The sequence below is a fragment of the Grammomys surdaster genome, unplaced genomic scaffold (assembly GCF_004785775.1).
Source record: "Grammomys surdaster isolate TR1022 unplaced genomic scaffold, NIH_TR_1.0 126906, whole genome shotgun sequence".
Classification (NCBI taxonomy): domain Eukaryota; kingdom Metazoa; phylum Chordata; class Mammalia; order Rodentia; family Muridae; genus Grammomys; species Grammomys surdaster.
This window is the reverse complement of record NW_021621692.1, coordinates 2855043-2875857: the sequence shown is the minus strand read 5'-3', so window position 1 is coordinate 2875857 and position 20815 is coordinate 2855043. Positions and strand designations below refer to the sequence as shown.

Here is a 20815-nt window from a genome sequence, read left to right as displayed (position 1 = left end):
TGACTCCTCCTCTAGATTTTCCTACTGGATGAGCCCACTGCTGGGCTGGATCCCTTTTCAAGGCACAGGGTGTGGAATCTCCTGAAAGAGCGAAAAGCAGACCGTGTGGTCCTCTTCAGCACACAGTTCATGGATGAGGCTGACATCCTGGCTGGTAATTGCTGGCTTCCTTAAACATCATGATGAGGACTTAGGTCTAAAAATCTTAAACTGTTTTCTTTGCTGCTTCTTTGGTGCTGTGTAAATGCTATGGCCCAAGATCAGAAGCTCATTCTGACAAAAGTTTGAGGTGTCTTTATCTCTTCATGTTTATAACATCGTGGTGACACAATGTCCTCCGTAGGAAGGTCACTAACATCAAAAATAAATGTCATTAAGTTGAATGGCAAAATTGAATAATTCAACTTGAAAGATCTGTGCACAGCCAGCTAAAATTCATGTTAATGCTTATCTGCATCAAAAATGTTCATGTAATTCATTTTGTTGAGTTGTCTGACAAATGAATAATCTATATAATCATCAAATATTATGTTGGGTTTCTTGAACCATAATGGCATCCTACTTTTAAAGTTGTATAAACTCCTATGCAGTTCATTATACCTCACATTTCTCTAAAATGAAAGGTATCTCCCATCCCTGCCTCTTCCTCCTCAGATAGGAAAGTGTTCATCTCCAAGGGGAAGCTGAAGTGTGCAGGCTCTTCCTTGTTTCTGAAGAAGAAATGGGGGATTGGTTATCACTTAAGGTAGGCTTTCTAGGGGAATCTGGGGGTAGATGAGAACTGGGCTGGAGAAAAAGGCAGTGCTGGCTGGAGTCCTTGCAAGAGAGGAGGGAGACACAGGGATGGGGACAGATTAAGAGGAATGAACAGGGGTGAATGCATTCAGAATCGTATACATGTCTGAAATTTTCAAAGAATTAAAAATATTTTTAAAAGAAAATTCAAGTGTGTAAGTGTGTGTGTGTGTGTACATGCATATATGTGTGCACACCTGTGTGAAAATCTGGGGTGAAAATCTGGGGAAGACTGGAATAGAAGTTGCCCAGCATAATATAGAGGAAATAAGAGAAAACCAAGCATAGATGGAGTTAAAGTCTCCACTATTTGATTATTCCAAAGTCCTACAGCTTTTTCAAACTTGACAAGACTGTATGTAATGTTATTATTATCATTAACCTAGAATAGTAAAACCATCCCTTAACTAAGGTCCTAGTTTGTAAGTAGCATATTTGCATTGACTGATTTATCTCTTTATTTCAAGTTTGCATGACTTTTTTTTAACATCCAATTTAGAAATGCTCTTCCCTGGTTATTTCTGGGTGGCAGAGACTATTTTCAAACAACCTATTTCAATTTTTGACCAACAGCTTGCAGCTGAGTGAAGGGTGTGTGAGTGAAAGAATAACAACTCTTGTCAAGCAGCACATCCCTGATTCCAAGTTGTCAGCAGAAAGAGAAGGACAACTCCATTACATATTACCCCTGGAGAGAACGCACAAGTTTCCAGGTAAGTCATTAGCCATGAGCTCTAACATGAAATCTACAATGATAATAAGTAACCTGTAGCATCAGATCGCTGTGCATGAAGGAGAGTACTAAGAGTTTGAGATGGAGCATCACTCAGAATCCTCACAGTAATAATAAAAGCTTGATACAATGACTGTCACACCTGAGAGACAGGAAACGGGAGCAGAGGATGAAGGTAATTCGCAAAACTTACTGTTTTAAAGGTGAATTCTGTCTCTGGCCCCATTCTGTCAGAAATGAAGATGTGTAAAATCCTGTGGTCTTTGTTTCAAATACTAGGACCTGTTCATGTTTCCAGTATGCCTTACAATTTTGGAGCTAAATGCAGGTTTACAGTACCGGTGTCCTTCTAACACAGGGTAAATTGACTCTTATGGTTGCTTTCACTTTGACAACTGAGTTGAATGTATCTTACCAGACACCAGATAATAAAGGAAAACACACCTTGGGTAACAAAAAATAAAAGAAAACAAATCAAATAAGTAACAATAAAAAAATTGAGAGTTCAACAAAACCTTGAAGAGATCTATCAGTGAGTGTATAAGCAGCTGAGTCAAAGCTGACATCCAGCAGAGGTAAAAATTATTGCATAGTTAGTGTTAATGTGTCACATGGACTTTTTGATAAACATTTAGAAATAATTAAATGCTGCAAACATTGTATCATAATGCTCAATGACTTTTAAGGCTCTTGTTTGCTTTACGTGGCTTTTAATATCTTTGATGTGTTATGGCAATATGCTAGGGCTTGTAAATCTGTAATGAACATAGTGATTTGAAACTTGACTTTCCCCATTCGCTAACAGTCCTATTATGTGTTTTGTTTGTTTGTTTGTTTGTTTGTTTTTTGCTTGTTTTTGTTTGTTTTTTGGTTTGATTTGGTTTTGGCCATGACTTTAGAAAACACCCTTGTTGTCAGGCCAGTGTATAATTGTTGGGAGCCGCGTACGCCATTCAACAATGGCACGGCTCCGTGTGGGAGCCGCATACGCCAACTGTCAATGGCGCGGCTCCGTCAGCGGTGCGGCTCCGTCAAGAAGCCGCATTCAAAGGCGCGGCTCTGTGAGGGAGCCGTGAGGCAAAGCGCGCTGGCTCCCTGCCTCTCGGCCCGTGAGGGAGCCGTGAGGTAAAGCGAGCCTGAGTAAGGCGCGCCGGCTCCCTGCTTCTCGGCTCTGACAGAGCCTGCTTCTCGGCTCTGACAGAGCCTGCTTCTCGGCTCTGACAGACCCTGCTTCTCGGCTCTGACAGAGCCTGCTTCTCGGCTCTGACAGACCCTGCTTCTCGGCTCTGACAGAGCCATGAATGGGAGCGCGCATGCGCAGAGCACGCCGGCTTCCCGCGCTCTGGTTCCAGTCAGAGCCCAGCCGAATGTGCGCATGCGCAAAGGACAAAAAAATGAATATGCTAATTAAGTCTTACTCTAAGAGCACTCCAAGAGCCAATAAGAAACTGGTATGCTAATTAGGCTTCATTAAGGAGCCAATGAGCATGCAGTAAGTTCTCCCAGGATCCTATATAAGCAGTGGGTTCTGGGGCTCGGGTGTCCTTCGCCACTACCATCAAGAGCTGTAACACCATCAAGAGCTGTAACACCATCTAAGAGCTGTAACACCATCTAGAGCTGTAACACCATCTAAGAGCTGTAACATCATCTGAAATTGCTGTAACCAGTAAATTGCTGTCAGAAGAATCCTGAAGTGTGGCGTGTTCTCCTTTTCGGCGAGGCGGCGCGTCGCATATAATATAGAATAATCATGTTTTGTTTTCAGCCCATTTGTGTCAGATCACTAGGGACTAAGAGAGATCATGTTAAGTGAACAAGACCAAAAAGAATTCCTGTATATACACACTTAATGAAGGTGGTGACTTAATTACAGTACTATTGTATAAGGAGACACCATGACCATGGCACTTTTTTATAAATGAAAGTGTTTAACTGGAGAACTGTTTACAGTTTCAAAGTGTTCATCCATGACCATCAATGTGAGGAGCATGTTAGCAGGCTGGCATGATGCTGGATCAGTACTTGAGAGCTTTACACCCCGATCCAAAGGCAGGAGGAAAAGAAAGAGACTGGGCCTGATGTTGGCTTTTGAACCATCAATGTCTATCCCCAAGGACACACTTTACTTCCTCCAACAATTACATACTTATTCCAACAAGAACACATTTCCTAATCCTTGCAAAACAGTTTTATACTTGTGGCTAAGAATTCAAATATATGAAACTAAGGGGCCATTCTTATTCAAACCACCACAGGCGGATAACTTAGTAAGTGAGGAAATTCAAATATATACTTTGTTTGAAAATCTAAATAAGATTTAAAATCATGAGAAAGTATTGGTTAAAACATTATTATTCAATTTAAAAGGATTGTTTAATTTAGAAACCAACCAAGCTTCAGGTATAGTGAAACCTGGCTGTCAGTGCTTACTAAGCACTGAAGACCGTGACTGTCCCTCGAGCAGCAACAATTAGCTGCCAAAAGCACCTCAGGGAAGGTGAGGTCTCATGAGCATCTTTCCATCCACGAATCAGCATTAAAGGTCCCAGTCTTGTACAGGTCTAGTTCAGGTAGTCAGAAGTGCTCTGTGTACATCATTGCAACAGTCAAGTCATATCCAAGGTGTGTTGGGGAGGGATGAATGCGTGCTACAATTTGAATGGGATCAGAGGACAGTGTGTAGGAAGATGCTTCCTTTAACCAAATGGGTTTCCAGAAGTAAAATAACCTGGTTTGTTCCCGTATGCTTTTACAATCTAAGTAATCTCTATTGTCCTAGCTTCATCCATTTTCCTGAAATCTTCATAATTTAATTTTTTGGTGGGTTAATAAAAATTATTTCATTCTGTACAGGCATATTTTCTTTATCAATTCATCAGTTGATAGAAATCTAGTTTTATTCCATTTTCCTATCTATTTTGAATACAGGGCAATGAACATAAATGTATAGCTATCTCTGTAATGGGATATAGAGGCCTCTGAGTGTATGTATCCAGAAGTATTCATATGGTAGTTTTATTTTGTTTGTTTGTTTGTTTGTTGTTTATTTGTTAGTTTTTTGAGAAATCTTCACATTTCCATAGTTGCTAAACCAACTCATCAGCAGTGAATAGGAGTGCAACTTCCCCCACATCTTTGCCAGCATCTGTTGTTATCTGTTGTTGTTTTTTTTAGTTTTATTATTACTTTTTTATGATCTCCTTTCTGACTGGAATGAGGAGAGATAGCACAGTAGTTTTAATTTGAATTTTCCTGATAACCATATTTTTAAAAAGTGTTCATTAGATCTTTATAGGGATCTCGAAAGATGCCCAGACCTGGGAATTGAGAACTATGGTGTTTCTATAACAACACTGACTGAGGTCTTCCTGAAACTGGAAGGAAAATCAGAGATCGACCAGTCGGGTAGGTAAAAGGACAGAAGCCATCATGCTGTGTCCATTTCAACAGTCATTATGTTTGTTGTTGTTGTTATTCTCCTCCTCCTCCTCCTCCTCCTCCTCCTCCTCCTCCTCCTCCTCTTCCTCCTTCTCCTCCTCCTCTCCCTCCTCCTCCTCCTCCTTCTTCTTCAGTCTCTATAAGTAGGAGATCTACTGTTATCAGTTGCCATCTCTGACATAGATGTGCCTCACCTGGGATGTTCTATTAGATCCCAGTCAAGAATTTTTCAAGTTTTTATGTGTACTACATTCTCTATACTGTGTCCCTTAAAATGCTTTCTCTGAAATGTCTATTTTTAAAAATGATACATTTAAATTTTGGACATATATTACATGATACATAGCAATAAATTTATTTTAAAGATACTTATTTCATTTGCAATTTTGTGTGTGTGTGTGTGTGTGTGTGTGTGTCCGTCCACAGAGGCCAGAGGCATTAGATCCCCTAGTGCTGGAGTTTTAGTCAGTTCTGAGCCACCAACATGGGTAATGGAAAGCAAAATTAGAAACTCTGGAAGAGTAGTATCCCCATATAACTACTAAGCCATTTCTCCAGCTTCAATACAAATAAATTTCTAATAAAGGATGATTAAGACATTAAAAAGGAAAGTCAATAATGAATATAGTTAGAGGGAAAGAATTTTTAAAGATAATTTTCCTTTGATTTTCTTAACTAAAATCCATCCTAGGCTTCCTTGGAAACAATACAGCAGAGCAAAGAGGCTGGTTCTCCTGTTGGAACTCTCCCAACACTCAGGGCTCTTTCCTCTCGGTCTTTTCACATCTGTCAGGTTCAACGTGGTTTTGAGTTCCACCAGAAATTAAGTACATTCAGTGCTATTTTCCTTGATGAGTCCTTGAGATGATCACTCCAACACTCAATCTCTCTGGTTGCTGAATCTCTTGTGGGCAAGCAGGAAGAGAAGCCCGTGGCAGGAACATCATATGTCTCCTTGTCAGAACCATGGGTGTCACCCGGTCTTACCTTCAGTGTTGATGGCCTATTGGTAGTCACTCATTTCCACTTTCTGTTCTCTTCTTCGACACACTCTAGTGCCAGTCATTTAGTCAAAGAGTGTCTTGCTGGGGAGTCAATATGTTTGTTCACAGAGCATCTTTACCTGGGTGTGGTGGTTCACACCTGTAACCTTAGCTCCTGGGAGACTGAGATAGGAGAGCCCTGAGTCCAAGGCCAACCTGTATTATGAAGCAAGGCCCTTTCTCAAAAAATCGCATACAGACATTAAAATATATTTCTAATATTTCAATACACACAAATGCATTTAACTTGTATAAACTGACCTTGTAACAACAAAAACAACCCCCCCCAAAAGACCCTTTAGATTCTCTTACTACTATCATGGTTTGTTAAAGAAATTGTTGATTTCATAGAACACTGTTATTATTGCATATCGAATCATAATTTATATACTGCAAACTGTCCATCTGCTGCTTTTGTTCTGTTGACTTCATCATTGGTTGCCCTGAAACAAGTATTTAAAGCATAATTTAGAATATTTTTTTTCTTACCCAAAACTCTGTTTCATGTCCTCTGCAAGTATCACCCCAACAGATGCTCCATAAGCAACTTACACTTCTCTCTGCTCAGTAAATACTTAATATAAATGGGAAAATGATGGTTTACTTCTTATAGATCAACTCTGTTGTTATATGATCTGATGATGAACATTCTCTGTGAAGGTCTATCCCATAGTATTCTTTTTGAGAAATGTCATTTGAAGCAGTGTGAACTCTCAAGGTGTATTGACCCATTTTTGTTTTATCTTGGAAAATTTTTTTTGGTTTTTGTTTTTGTTTTTGTTTTTGTTTTTTTGTAAGAGAACTAAAAAAAAAAAATCTGTGGATCAAAAAATGCTTTCAGATAAGTTTCACCACACAATATAAATTGCTGGCTTTTGCTTTCTAGATATTGGTGTGACAGAAGACATACAAGCTGGAGGGGCAAGGGGCCCAGGGAGACTTGTTGATGTGGAACACCTTGTCTCTTTGCTTAATGAGATGAGTAAGACAAAGGGGGGCATGGCTCTCTGGTGGCAGCAACTCTGTGCAGTGACCAGGCTTCGCTTCTTGAAGTTAAAGTATGAAAGGAAATCCATTGCTCTGCTGTGAGTACTAAGTTATCTTTGCAGCTTCCAATTGTTACAGTGAAGCCTACATAAGTCGAACACCAGAAAAATGATAGAAATAAATTCCAACACAGTCCATACCTGTTATTTCTGTTAACAGTCCTGGTAGCCACACATTATTATATTAGTACATGGAATAAAAAAATATGTCAGATAGTGTGAGGTGTAGTGTCATTCTTCATTACCATCACTCCTTAAAGTCTGCACAGTAGAAACAATGGACATCTTAGAACTTAGCCTTGTAGGTGTGTGTGTGTCTTGTGAGTCAGATTTCACAAAATCTCTGGAACTGTAATGTGTTTGTAAAGTTGATACATCTTCAAGTTCTTTCTCTTCTCTGTGGTCCTTATGTGCAAGTGGTCCCTTCTCAATTCTTGCCAAATGTCCGGCATTTTTTAGGAGATGAACATAATAGATATCAACTGACTCTCAAGGAATTTATCTCTTAACATTAGCGCCCTGTGCCTGGGTCATAGTCAATCATTAAGTAGTACCTTAGTTCACACATGGGATCCAGGACTCATACTAAAATTCCAGACCATGCTTGCTGAATGCCTGCTTCAAATGGAGGACATTACCAAGATTAAGACTAAGGGGGTAGTATATTGTGCAGCAGAGAGGGAACGGTAGGATAAACACAGAAAAAATGAGGCTACATCTCAGTTTGCCATGTAAGAGCCATCTTCAAAAATTGCACAAGCTGTCCCATGATCAGAATGCATCAAGGGAGATATACTGATGGTAAATCCTTGGTTGTTGTCCCACTTTAAAGACAAGGAATAATTTAAGAACCAAGATACAGAGCCATACATATGAATGCCTGTCTTTAATCATGTCTTGTGTATACTATATCCAGGTCTTTGAAGGAATGTTTTGAAGACTGGACAATGACTATAGGTTTATGCTCTAAATTTTTTTCTGTGTAGGATTCTGATTTTGGGGATTGGACTTCTGCATGTTTTGTCAGCAAATATTCACAGGATAGTCCATCAAAGTGACTACTGTTGGGAGCTCGCTCCTCGTATGTACTTCCTGACACCTGGCCAACAACCACGGATGCCCCTCACAAACTTACTGATTGTCAACAAAACAGGTAAAACTGTTGCTAAATACATGGTCTATGAATATTGTCACTGTTAAGAACATTACTTCAGAAAGACACACATGATGGAAAGATGAATGTGTCTTACACCCAGTTTAGGAAGCTCAATCTTAAATTGGAACAATGAAGACACAAATATATGATAATATTATAGCAGCACACATTAAAAGTTAATGTTTATATAAAAATATTGTGAAAGTAGAATGTCACAATGATTATAAAGAGAGACTGGTACTTTGAGAGATTAGCATGTTGGTGGCATGCATTTTAAATTTAAAAACATTTAAATGACATGATCACTGTCACTGGCATTAGTTCAGTGGAATATGTTGTTTGATTCTAGGAAGTTTTATTCTGAAAGTCACAAGGTGTTAAAAAAGTTGTTTTTAATTATCAGAGTTATTTTTACTTGGAAGAGATAATAAGTACATGAGCATCATTACCATATCGAACCACATTTAGAAAGTCTATAAAAGGACAATAGAAGACTCAGGAGAGTTTCAGTGGGCCAAGCACTTGCTATGCAAGCATGAGAACAGAGTTCAGATCCCCTGAGCTAACATGAAGGATTGTTGAGTGTGACTGACTTCTTTTTGTGCAGCATCACAACTATAAGCCGAAGTAAATACATACACCCCACCCCAACTTGTGCAAGTTGCTTTTGGTCATGGTGTTTTATCATAGCAGTAGAGAAGTAGCTAAGACACCATGATCCATTGGGTGGCCCCATACCAGCGCTCATATGGGCAGTACTAACTGGACTCAGTGGATTATAAAGAAACAAAGTCCAGAACCGGGAAGGTGTTAAGGTAGGAAGGTGGAGGTGATAGGATTTTGGAGAAGTAGGGAGTGGGACTATGACCAAGATAGATTCTATGCATATTTGAAATTCTCAAATAACTGATAAAAATATGGGCTTTATAAAACTAGTTGGATATGTAGACCTATGAATTATCCCAGAAAGGTGGTGCCCAGAGCACCTGGCCAGTTAGACTGAGTTAATGGATCTCTGGTCCAAAGGAAAGACTCTGGTTCAATGCAGAAAATGAAGAGTGATCAAAGAAAATACCTGACATAAAACTTTGGCCTCCATATTGCATGAACATGCATGCATTCTTACACATATAATAACATGCACACATGTACCTAAAGCAAAAGGTAATGTAAGGTACTTGTTCAGAAAAGAAATATATGGAGAGTTAAAATCCATACTATTACATACTATTACAATCAAATGGCTGTGAAGAATCATTTTGATACATAACTTGTGGTGTTCCCTGGGATTTATAGTGCCGTTTACATTTTACTGTCTATTAGGAGCAAAGATCGATGACTTCATACATTCACTAGAGCAACAGAACATAGCTTTGGAAGTTGATGCCTTTGGGACTAGAAATGGCACAGAGGACAGTCAGTATAATGGAGCCATCATCGTATCAGGTGGTGAGAAGGTATGTGCATCTCCAGGGAACAGAGCTATGACTCTTATATGGCAATTTAATGAAAGACAGCATCTGAGAGATTGTAAACAAATAACATATCTGTGTATATATTTTGTATATTAGGAGAGAATTTGGGATATGATTATGCAATTTAAACGTAAAATTTACTTAGGAGAATGCATAAAGATTCCTCCTTTATCATTGAGAGAATTATATTCATGAGTTTAATATAATAAAGTTACATTCACTGTTATCTCATTATATAATTATTGCTTGAGTTTGATTTCTGGAACGCATATGCTTGAAAGAGAATTGACTACTGAAACTTGTCCTCTGACTCTCACACATGCACAATGAACATGTACATACATACACAGATGTACATACATGTACACACAGAGAAATAATGCACTAATGAGTAAATGTAAATCAATTTAAAAAAATACAATTTCAACTTGTTGTTTGTAGCTTTAAGCCAGAGATTCCAAACGTTCCCTAAATTGGATAAAGTCTGTAAGTTACATGGCTTTTCTTGTGAAGATGTGAACAAAGCCAAAGTTATTATCCCACACAAGCCTAGCTTAGTGAACCAATGAGCTTGTAGGGTTTCTTACAGGAGTTAAGGGTGAATCGGGTATCTGTATCATCACAGAGTTCACCCCAGCATGGGTGGCAATTCCCAAGAGATGCATCCCCACAGTACCTTGCACAGCTTGTAGATGTCTCTACAGAAGAGTCCCCTCTTCCTTCCTAGTTAAGTTACTCATAGGCATTGTAACCTCATGAACTTCTTGATTCTTATCCATCTCACTTCTCCATCCAGGATGGAAAACTGGGATTCCAAGCAAATGGCTACAGGACAGCAGCCATAATTAGTTTGTCCTGTTAGAGGTTTGTTTTAAACTTTAATTATATCCCATTGCTTAACTAAGGCATTTAAACATTACAGAACTGACTTGAACATCTCAAAGAAAGAAACTGAAGAACCTCTAGTCTGTCAGCCATGTCACAAAGAATATACCATCCTTTCAGTATTTGAAGAGTTTTGCATATTTTGTACAGGAGCTTTATGTTTTCCCCTTCCAGACTGATAAATCTTTTTGTTAAATTTTAGAATTACAACTTTACATTAGCGTGCAATACCAGGAGACTGAATTGTTTTCCAGTCCTGGTGGATATTGTGAGCAATGGGCTACTTGGACTGTTCGCACCATCAGCACACATTCAAACTGACCGCAGCACATTCCCTGAGGTTGGTATGTTCTTGTAGGTTCTGCTTCATCTAGAGTCTTCCAGATTTTTCCATTCAGAATAATCTCAGTGGTCTTGATAGACTTACTTTCATAATTAGATTAGTGTTTGTATCTATCTTACTATGTATTTATTTTAATTTGATATGTAGTATGATACAGTATATCATATATGACTATGCATATTCAATTGAGCTGCCCACTATAAGCACTGAATGTCAAATTAGGAGAGACAATCTAAGCATGCTGACTCACACCTTGTGAGGTTACGGCAGAATCATTATGAGTTCAAGTTCAATCTGGATTGCAAAATAAGATTACGTTAATGAAATCAAAAGAAGGAGAAGGAGGAAAGGGAGGACGAGCTGGAAAAATCCATTAAGATGTGAAATTGATGAGTTGGAATTCCTGAATATTGATGTGGTTGCATTCGTTTAAAGTGACAAAATATCACAATAATTATTTAAAGCCTAAAAGTGTTGGTGTCTTTAAGTGTCAGCCTAAACTTTAGAATTTTACCATCATAATGAGAACCCCTTGTTCTCATTATTACTTTCCATTTTCAAAATCGTATCCTGTAGCTTCTTTCAATTGTTTACTTATAAAATTGGATAAATAAGCAAAAATCTATGTTGAAAATAGGATTAGGATATAAGGACATGGGAATCTCAAAACAGACTCAAGGCCCAATTTTTAGGTAATTGACTGTGTTTTGAGCAATGTAATCCAGACAATGATTTTCCACTTTGCACTACCTCCATCCATAGGACAATGACCACAGAAAATTTGACTATGTGGCTTCTTTCTTCTCATGGATTTTTTTGATGGCCTGCGTTCCTCCTTATATTTCCATGACCAGCATTGATGACTATAAGGTAGTAAAAAATAATGAAAACTTTCATTGATTTAAACAATCAGAAGTTGTTTATAACATAGTTGTGGGGCTTTTCTTTAATATGGAGTGTAGGTTTATACACTGAGCAGCTGATTAATATATAATTGCACCTTTATAGAAGTAAAAAGTAAGAATCAAATAAAGGAAGGGAATAGGTAGGAAAATGGGAGGAGACCACAAGAAAGAGAACAAGAGATAGATAAAAGGTTTGTTTGTTTCCTTCTGAATAATGAAAGCATTGTGATGAGGACTGGCCTCCCTAAAAGGTAATCTTTCAGTGGAAGACTGGTAAGATTTCATATAAAAGTTTGAGTTGTACATCACACATATCTTCTTGGAACTAGCTCATTGAACACAGATAAGACAGTTCTTGAGCAGCACCTCAAGGTCTTATCAAACTAAAAGAACTTGGAATCCAAAAGGGTTAGAGTATTGGAAATTGTTTTTAAGCATTCAGTCAATGCAGGAATTACACAGAACAGGGGCAGTAGAACTCTACACAAGAGTTGTTTAGACTCTGTTCCCAAGATGGAGCTATGTATGCGTGGAGTAGAACTTCATGATGGCAAGAATGTACAGATCTCTGTAAGATGAGCACATTCAGAAGTTATACAGGACTGGAAATACCTATTTCTAGTTATCAGCTGTAGGGGTTCCCCCAAGGATCCAACTTTGGGGCAAGACTTGATCAATTGATAATAGACAAAAAAATGACAAAGAAAATGAAAGAAGCAACAGTAAAATAAAAAAAAGTTAATGTGATCAAGTATTTTACTAAAAGAATGAACACAACGAAGAAGGAAATACATGGAATTGTGTGTGTGTGTATGGGTGTGTGTTTGTGTGTGTATGTATGTGTATGGGTATGGGTGTGGGTGTGTAAACTCCTGTAAGTACCTAATGTAGCTATAAAAAAATAATGAACATGGCTTTTAGAATAAACACACAGGTAAAAAAGAATGAACCAGAAGAATAGACAGTAAAACTGAAGCACAAAAAGAAAAAAAAAAACAGCCCTAAAAATAATCTGAATTTTAATGATTCATGGGACAATAATAACCATTCATCATATATTTTATTAGATTATCTAAGCTCTTCTGAGCTATAAATGACCGAAAATCAAGTTGGAAAAAACCTTTCAAAATTTTTTCATTTGGTGGATTTTTTAAAATATAAAATTTAGTGAAACAAAATAACAGCACATAATCCATATATATTGCTATGAAATACATTAATGACTTTAAAAATGAGAAATTATAGAGCTATCTGAAAATACCATGCAAGATGTAATTACTGACAATATTTTAATCACTCATTTTCATTGAGAAAATAACCAATGAGACAATTTTACATGATAAAAATGGCTACTTTCATTTGGATAAGTGGTGAATTGTTTTACCCCTGAAAGTTAGTACTCATCTGGGTAATTTTGCTGTGTAAGTATTAAGTCAATCTTTGATTAACTGTGTGATTTCTCTGATAGTAACTTGGATGGTTTAGTCTTATTAACTAGGATAGCACATTAGGATAAGTTATTTTTATTAGTAACAACTGCAAATTTTGATAGAGTAGCTTTAAAGTGATCCATGGCCCTTCATCTGTAGTGTTTAATTACTAATAATGAATAATTTGTTTGGTTATTTTCTATATGCTTCATATTTTATAAAAATAAACAAAAAAAATCCAACTGATGATTGCACTTCCTTCCAGATCGGAGCTCAGTTCCAGCTGTGGATTTCAGGGCTCTCCCCGTCTGCATACTGGTTCGGGCAGGCTCTGTTTGAGGTTCCAGTCTACTTTGCACTCATTTTTTATATGTACATTGCATTCTATGCCTCAGCCCCTCCAGAGAGTATGTTCACAGCTGGAGATCTGTTCATTCAGGTAAGTGACACCAATCTTAAAACAACCATCCTTAAGTGATTCAACCCGAAAATTGACAGTAACATACAACATACCACTTTTATATTTTTATTTCTTATATAAGGTTTTCTTAAAGTGTGCTTAAAATACATATGAGAGGAAATTATCACTGTGACTTTTTCCCTGTTGTGTTTCTTTGTTTTGTTCCTTGAATGGGCTCCAACTATGCAGTCCTAGTAATCCGAGATGACTTTGAAATCATGAAGATTCTCCAGAGGGCTGAGATTAAACTTTTTCCACCATGACTGGATCCCTCTTTACATATGTCCAAACCTTTTGTCACGGTCCCCTTTGCCCCCAACCCCCCAAATCTCCAGTTCTGTGGCACCAGAAACTAAGATCCTACACTGAGAATACAGGCATCCATCTGGCAGACAATCTTCAAGCAGGGGCTGTGGTAGGCCAAGAGCCCTCAGAACACACCAAAGCATTCTTACCATTTCAAAATTGTCTTATTTTGAGTGTGGTATTGTATGTAAACCTCTGCTTGCAGAAAAACAACAAAGTCACTTTTCCTAGTTTTTTGTGTTTTATCATGTTTCTGCTGCGAAGTGACAATCCTAAGCCACCCACTTTACCACTCTCTGTGATATTTAAATCATTATAAATGAAAGAACATGAAGATATTGTTTCACGACATTAGTAGATTCAAAAGTTTTCACGTCACAATATTTATTCTTGTATTCCTATTGGTTTCAGAGTCTCTATGTTGGTGGCTATGCCATGTCAATTATTTTTATGATGTATGTGATTTCATTCATTTATCGCAAGGGGAGGAAAAATAGTGGCATTTGGTCTCTTTGCTTCTATATTGTAAGTATTTTTACTGTATTTATTTTTATGATGGCGTTAAGTACTAATACTTTAAAAATAGTTTTGGTTTGTTTATGATATGATATTTTAATTTTAAAATATTTCAAATGTATTTTTCTGACTTTTCACTAGTTCTTTAATATCATTATGGATATATATATATATATAAATATATATATTTACAAAATATATATTTATAAAGAGAAATGAAAACATAAATTTTAACATACATGTTATACACATGGATATATATGTATGTGTGTGTGTGTGAGTGAGTGTTTGTGTTTGTGTGTGTATGACATGCATGTTAAAATTTATTTGATTTCATTTAACTTTCTTTAAAGGTAAGAGAATTAGTTATAGGATCATAAACTTAGATATTATTTTGAAATTCCTTTTAGGAAAAGAAATTACCTGAATACAAAGGTTATAAAATTTTTAGAAGACTATGAATATTGTTAATTTAAAAATCTAAAGCTAAAATCTGATTGGTAAGGAAGCCCTTGTTAAGAATCATTTATTAAAATCTTCACTTTCTAAACATAGAAAGAGAATATATGTAACTTATATGTATTTATTCTATCATTTATGGTTTAATGTTTCAATTACATTACTGTCTAACAAATACTTGGTTTTCTTCATATACCATGGTTGAGGAAGAAAACATGCAGCTTACATAGTCTCTTCCTCCAGTGAGTTAAATGAGAATGAAACTTCTCCCCTAATATTTTGTATTTGAAATTCTGGAAGGCTTGATATACTTCAGCATCAAATGATGCTGTATTTTTATCTGACAAACTAGTTATAATATTACTTTATACAAATTAATTGCAGCAGTTTATAATCACTTGTTACCACAAGTTAGCAAAGACACAAACATAAGGCATATTTTCATAAAATTGAACAATGAAAATTATATAGATATAGACTAGGTATAGATATAGGTATGCTATGGATATAGACATAGATATAGTTATTGCTATAGAGATAGATATGGATATGGATATAGATATAGGTACAAATGTAGATAAAGACATAGTTATGGATATAGATATAGATGTATATGTAGATACAGATATAAATATAGATAACGATATATCCACAAGTAGAATAATAAAAACCATAAAATGCATGTAAACAGCAGACAATAATCCCTGAAAATTAGCAAGGAGTAAGATTTTCTAATGATGATATTTTTCCAAAGATATGCTTTTCATTCTTAGAAGATAAGGCAAATAGAGTAAAAACTCAAAAGGGAAGAAAGCCAGACCCATCCTATAAAACAGTAGAAACTGATGAAACACCTCTGCTGTAGGAAGCTGAGCACAGACAGGGACCTAGTTAAGATGGAAATTAAGGCTAGATTCAGGGCTCACCTTACATAGCATGCTCACAGAGTAATCCTACAGGAGTCTATGTTTTGTTATGGGGAAACTTAGAAGCTTTTAGAATGGAAATGTAGTTAGAGACAGTACTTTGACATCAGAATGAATTGAAGAGAAGCACAGATCATCCTAGAAAAGTTTTGCCATAGTTTAGGAAGGAAGGTTTAAGGCAATGATGCAAAGTTTGCACCTGTGACTTCTGTTCTATCAGTTCCAATGGTGCTCAAAAACATGTTGCCTAATTGATACACGTATCAATATATCTGAGAAAATACTTCTACAAAATGCAATTCTGTTCAATTCAAAATATTTCTCTTTGATTATTTCCTATATCTTATTTATTAAATCCCTAGACAACATCAAACCTACTTTATTTTTGTTCCTCTGTGATTAAAACTGACCATAGCGTATTTAGCCTATGCATCAGATCCTATATTTGTTCAGCTTTGTCAAAATTCCAATGTTAAGTGAAATTTATTTAGCCAAGTCTAGGAAGAAATGTTTGTAATAATGTTAATATTATGACAATGAAAATCAGATTAGAGTAAATTAAAAATATATTTAATTTTTGGTTTTAAGATCTATTTTTTGTGCTTAAGTGTATGTGTGTATTCACAAGTGAAGGTTCCAGAAAACACTCTAGGGTTGGGTGGAGCTGGAGTTACAGGAAGGTGTGAATTACTTGACATGTGTACACAGAACTAGACTCAGGTTCTCTGTAAGAGAAAAAACCATGGTCTTATCTGTCAAGTCATCACTTCACCCCTTCCACTGCATTTTGAAAGCAACTAAAAATGTGTATTTCATTTTCTTCTAGGTTTCTTTCTTCTCTATATGTTTTATGCAAATCGATTTCTTTAGAGAAACCTTACTGTTTTGTTCTATAGCCCTGATTCCACCTGCTACACTGGGAGGCTGCACATTATTACATTTTGAGGTAAGAAATGTGTGACATTTCTATAAGTGTCTCAGAATAGGGGAGCTATTAAAGAAGTTTTGTCTTGAGTTAGAAAATATATACTCTGAAGACTGAAAATTTAAAGTATTTTTATTAGTTTTTTTCTTTTTAAATTCATTTTTAATTTTACTTTACATCCCTGTGATGGTTTGAAGGTTTGTCTCCCATAGACTCATGCATTTGATGCATGGCCATAGGGAGAGGCACTATTAGGAGGTGTGGCCTTGTTGGAGAAAGTACATCCCTTTGTAGACAGACATCTCCTATGTTTAGGCTCTACGCAGTGTGGAATTCTAGTCTCCTTCTGGCTGCCTTCAGATAAAATGTAGAATTCTCAGCTCCTTCTCCCATACCATGTTCACCTAGATGTTGTCATCCTTTCTGTCATGATGATAATGGACTGAATCTCTGAAATTAAACCTCAATTATTACCCTGCTGCCATCTGTACAGAGGAAAACGAGCCTCATCGACCCAAATAAATAAAATAAGCAGACACAGGAGGAATACCTCTATAGGAATTACCTTAGACATTTTTTCCCTTCATAGCAATGGAAATCCTAACACAGAAATTGGTATCAGGAGTGAGTTTTTTTTCTTTGATAGTCCTTGTCATATTTTTGTTTAGAGGAGTGTAAATTTTGGAACTTTGCATTAGTCAAGCAGTGTAATGCTTTAAGTGGAGCTTAGTGGGCCATACTAGCAGAAGTATGGCAGACAGTGGTGCTGAGGGTGATTTGAATTGTGCTACTCTGGCTCAAGAAAATTCAGAGGACAAGAATTTTAGCATGTGGCCTACAAACTGTTCTTCTGATATTTTGGTGAAGAATGTAGCTGGTTTTTGCCCTTGTCTGAAGAGTCAGCTTGAGGCTAAAATTAAGAGATTTAAATTAATTTCATTGACAAAGAAAACCTACTAGAGTGTCAATAGCCTAGCATAGACTGTGTCCTATGGCTTATTCTTATGAAGAACATTTTGATCAGACATAGCAAATTGAGAAAGAATAAGTACAACATATATACATCCATATCTGTATAAATATATATAAAACATATATGTATGTATATATATTATACTTATTCTTTCTAAATATATATATTAATACAATATATAAACATATAAATGTGTATATATGTATATATATATATATATATATATGTTTTAAGTATGTTTATATGTTTGAAGAATAAAGGGACACAAGGAAGAAGAATGAAGCTAAATCCTTTCTTCAAGGATATTAAATCAAATTAAGGGAGTGATTACCTCTGGACCATATCACACCACCCTAAAATTATTGTTGATGTCTTCACAGTTGAAAGAGGGATAGTTGTCTCATGTTAGAGATTATTATGCCCTGGTTATTGTTTTCATTTGGACTTACGAAGATATGATAGTCTGCCAAATTGTCAAGGAATGGATCATGATGGTTATTTTCAGTTGTCAATTTGACTATATCTGGAATGAACTATATACTCCAGTCATGGAGGGCACAGGTATAATCCAGATCTTGAGGCTGGAAGATCCAGGCTTTGGATCTGGATATTGATGTGGGATGACACATGCTTTTGATCCACATCAACACTTGTCTTTAATCCAGATCTTGAGTGGTCATGCTTATAAAGATCATGTGACAAGAAATAAAGAGAAGCTTAGATCTAGGTGTGGTGGTACACTCCTTAATCCCAGCATTCGGGAGACAGTTGAAAGTTAGTCTAGAGAGCAAGTTTCAGGACAGCCAAGCTGAGACAGTGTAGGAAATCACTGAAAACAGAAAGCTGGTGATAAAGTACAAGGGGGCCATATTCCAGACCCAACAAGCAGCAGATTTTGGCAGCTTTGACCATGTGGCTCTGGCTTTAGAGTCAATAATGGAAGGGATTAGTGGGATAACTGATGCTGGTTAGCTAGAGTGAAATCTTCCGGAAAGTGTGTTCTGAGAAACTGTGTTCCAGAGACATTGAGCTGGCAGCTAAAATTGGTGACATGTAAGAATCACCCAGGTGGTACTGGATTTGAAGGCATGAATCAGTCATGGAGATAATCTGAGGCTTGGAGCTGTGAGAGGCCAGGAAAGGCTACTTGTAAATGTACAATGTCAGTAGCAATTGAAGGCCCAGAACTAAAGAGGTCATTCAAAGAAGTTGAGGCTTAGCACCATAGAGATATAGACTATGAGAGGCTATTGGTGAAAGTGCAGTCTAGTTTTAGCAGAAGACTCCAGAGTATAGGAGATGCTTGTACCATGGGATGACCATCAAGAACAGCACCAGTAGTGAAGTGGAGTAGTCAGAACCTAGTGTGCTACAGAGAGACGCGCTGGGGATCTGATCCAAGACCTTTGGAGGATCCCAGAAAATCATGTGTCGATTGCAGATATTGGAACAAGAAGCTTTTAAGTTGAAGTTACCTTGGATATCCCAAAGGTTAGAGATGCCAAAGCTGTGGAATGCCTACTGGGAAAAGCTTCCAGAAAAAGGGAGTAGATCCAGCCTAAGAGAAAGAAGTGTGCTTCAGTCAGCATAGCTGAAAGGAGTTGAGCATCAGACATGGAGATACAGAATTGAAACTTATTGAGCAGGTTATTGGTTTTCTTTGGTCCAGTATTTCCTCGCTATGATGTTTTGGAATCAAAATTATTATCCCATGATGCTGGAAGTACGTGATCTGCTTCTTGATTTTGATTGTACAGGGGATTATGGTTAAGTGAGTGCATGAATCTCAGAAGAGACTTTGAACTTTGGCCTTTTGAACTTTGAGATTGTGATAGACTATGGGGACTTTTGAAGTTGCACTGAAAGCATTTTACACTATATTATGGCTGTAAGCTTATGGGGGCCAGGGAGTGAATGTGGTGGTTAGAATAGGCTTGCTCCCCCTGTAGATTCATGTGTTTGTATGCTTTGCCACAGGAAGTGGAACCTATAGGAGTCATGGCCTTATTGGAGAAGGAGTGGGCCTTGTTGGAGGAAGTGTTACACTGTGTAGGTAGAATTTGAGATCTCCTATGCTCTGACTTCGCCAATGTGTAGAATTCCAGTCTCCTCCTGGCTGCTTTCAGATAAATATATAGAACCCTCAGCTCCTTATCCAGCACCATGTCTACCTGCGTGCCATCATGCTTTCCACCTTGATGATAATAGACTAAACCTCTGAAACCTTAAGTCAGTCCCAATTAAGTATTTTCCACTATAAGAGTTGCCTTGGTCATTTTGTCCCTTTACAGCAATGGAAACCATAATGAAGACAATTCAAATATCATCTTTGCATCCATCCTCTTCTGCCAGTCTTTTCTGTGCTTTAAAGTCCTAATATTGGTGTGGTTTTTATGCTACATTTTGATATTTGATACACTCTATCTAGAGCTGATACAATAGCAATAAATTTCAATTTTGCTCACAGATCAGATGTATTCGCTGAAAGTTATTTTCCCTTTTTCTCCTTAAAGATTCTAAATTTCTAAATGGGGGAATCATAGGAAAGAATGGAGCATCACCAAGGGACAATGGGTACAGAAGGGAATACTGCTTGGAGAAGCCCTGTCTCCTCTCTTCCCTGGATTGTCTCAGTAGCTGATCTTTAAACACTGAACATCATCCTTTAGAGAAAAGCCTCATGGCTCCCAGGCAATGAGAAGTAGAATAGCTACATATTTAACAATTGGTACTTCCTTTGTGCCCATGGAAAAATCTGTGGAGAGACAACACTAGCAGAGTTGATCAATGGTCCAACACATTTGCATAAAATTTATTGATTATAAAACTTCATGTTTAATTTGTTCTTTCTTTGCAGAATCGTGAATTTTCTGATATTGATTCTGAACAAGGAATGGAATATTCCTATCTGCTTTTGCTAGCTGTAAGTATCCTTCTTGTTCAAATATTACTCTACACAGAGAGACACCCTTACCTAAATAATGCAGGGGGCTTTTTT

General features: G+C 37.0%; 1 protein-coding gene across 1 annotated transcript in view; it reads left to right on the top strand.

Moving 5' to 3' along the window:
• Positions 1-20815, top strand: part of LOC114615558 (ATP-binding cassette sub-family A member 8-A-like) — a 136190-nt gene that overhangs the window by 24417 nt on the left and 90958 nt on the right. Inside the window, exons 15-27 of the mRNA XM_028761241.1 lie at positions 16-154; positions 655-745; positions 1369-1508; positions 4817-4936; positions 6899-7097; positions 8045-8211; positions 9538-9671; positions 10777-10914; positions 11680-11787; positions 13518-13691; positions 14430-14543; positions 16746-16865; positions 20675-20740. Of these exons, the coding sequence (XP_028617074.1) occupies positions 16-154; positions 655-745; positions 1369-1508; positions 4817-4936; positions 6899-7097; positions 8045-8211; positions 9538-9671; positions 10777-10914; positions 11680-11787; positions 13518-13691; positions 14430-14543; positions 16746-16865; positions 20675-20740 (1710 nt within the window). The remainder of the gene's footprint in view (positions 1-15; positions 155-654; positions 746-1368; positions 1509-4816; positions 4937-6898; positions 7098-8044; positions 8212-9537; positions 9672-10776; positions 10915-11679; positions 11788-13517; positions 13692-14429; positions 14544-16745; positions 16866-20674; positions 20741-20815) is intronic.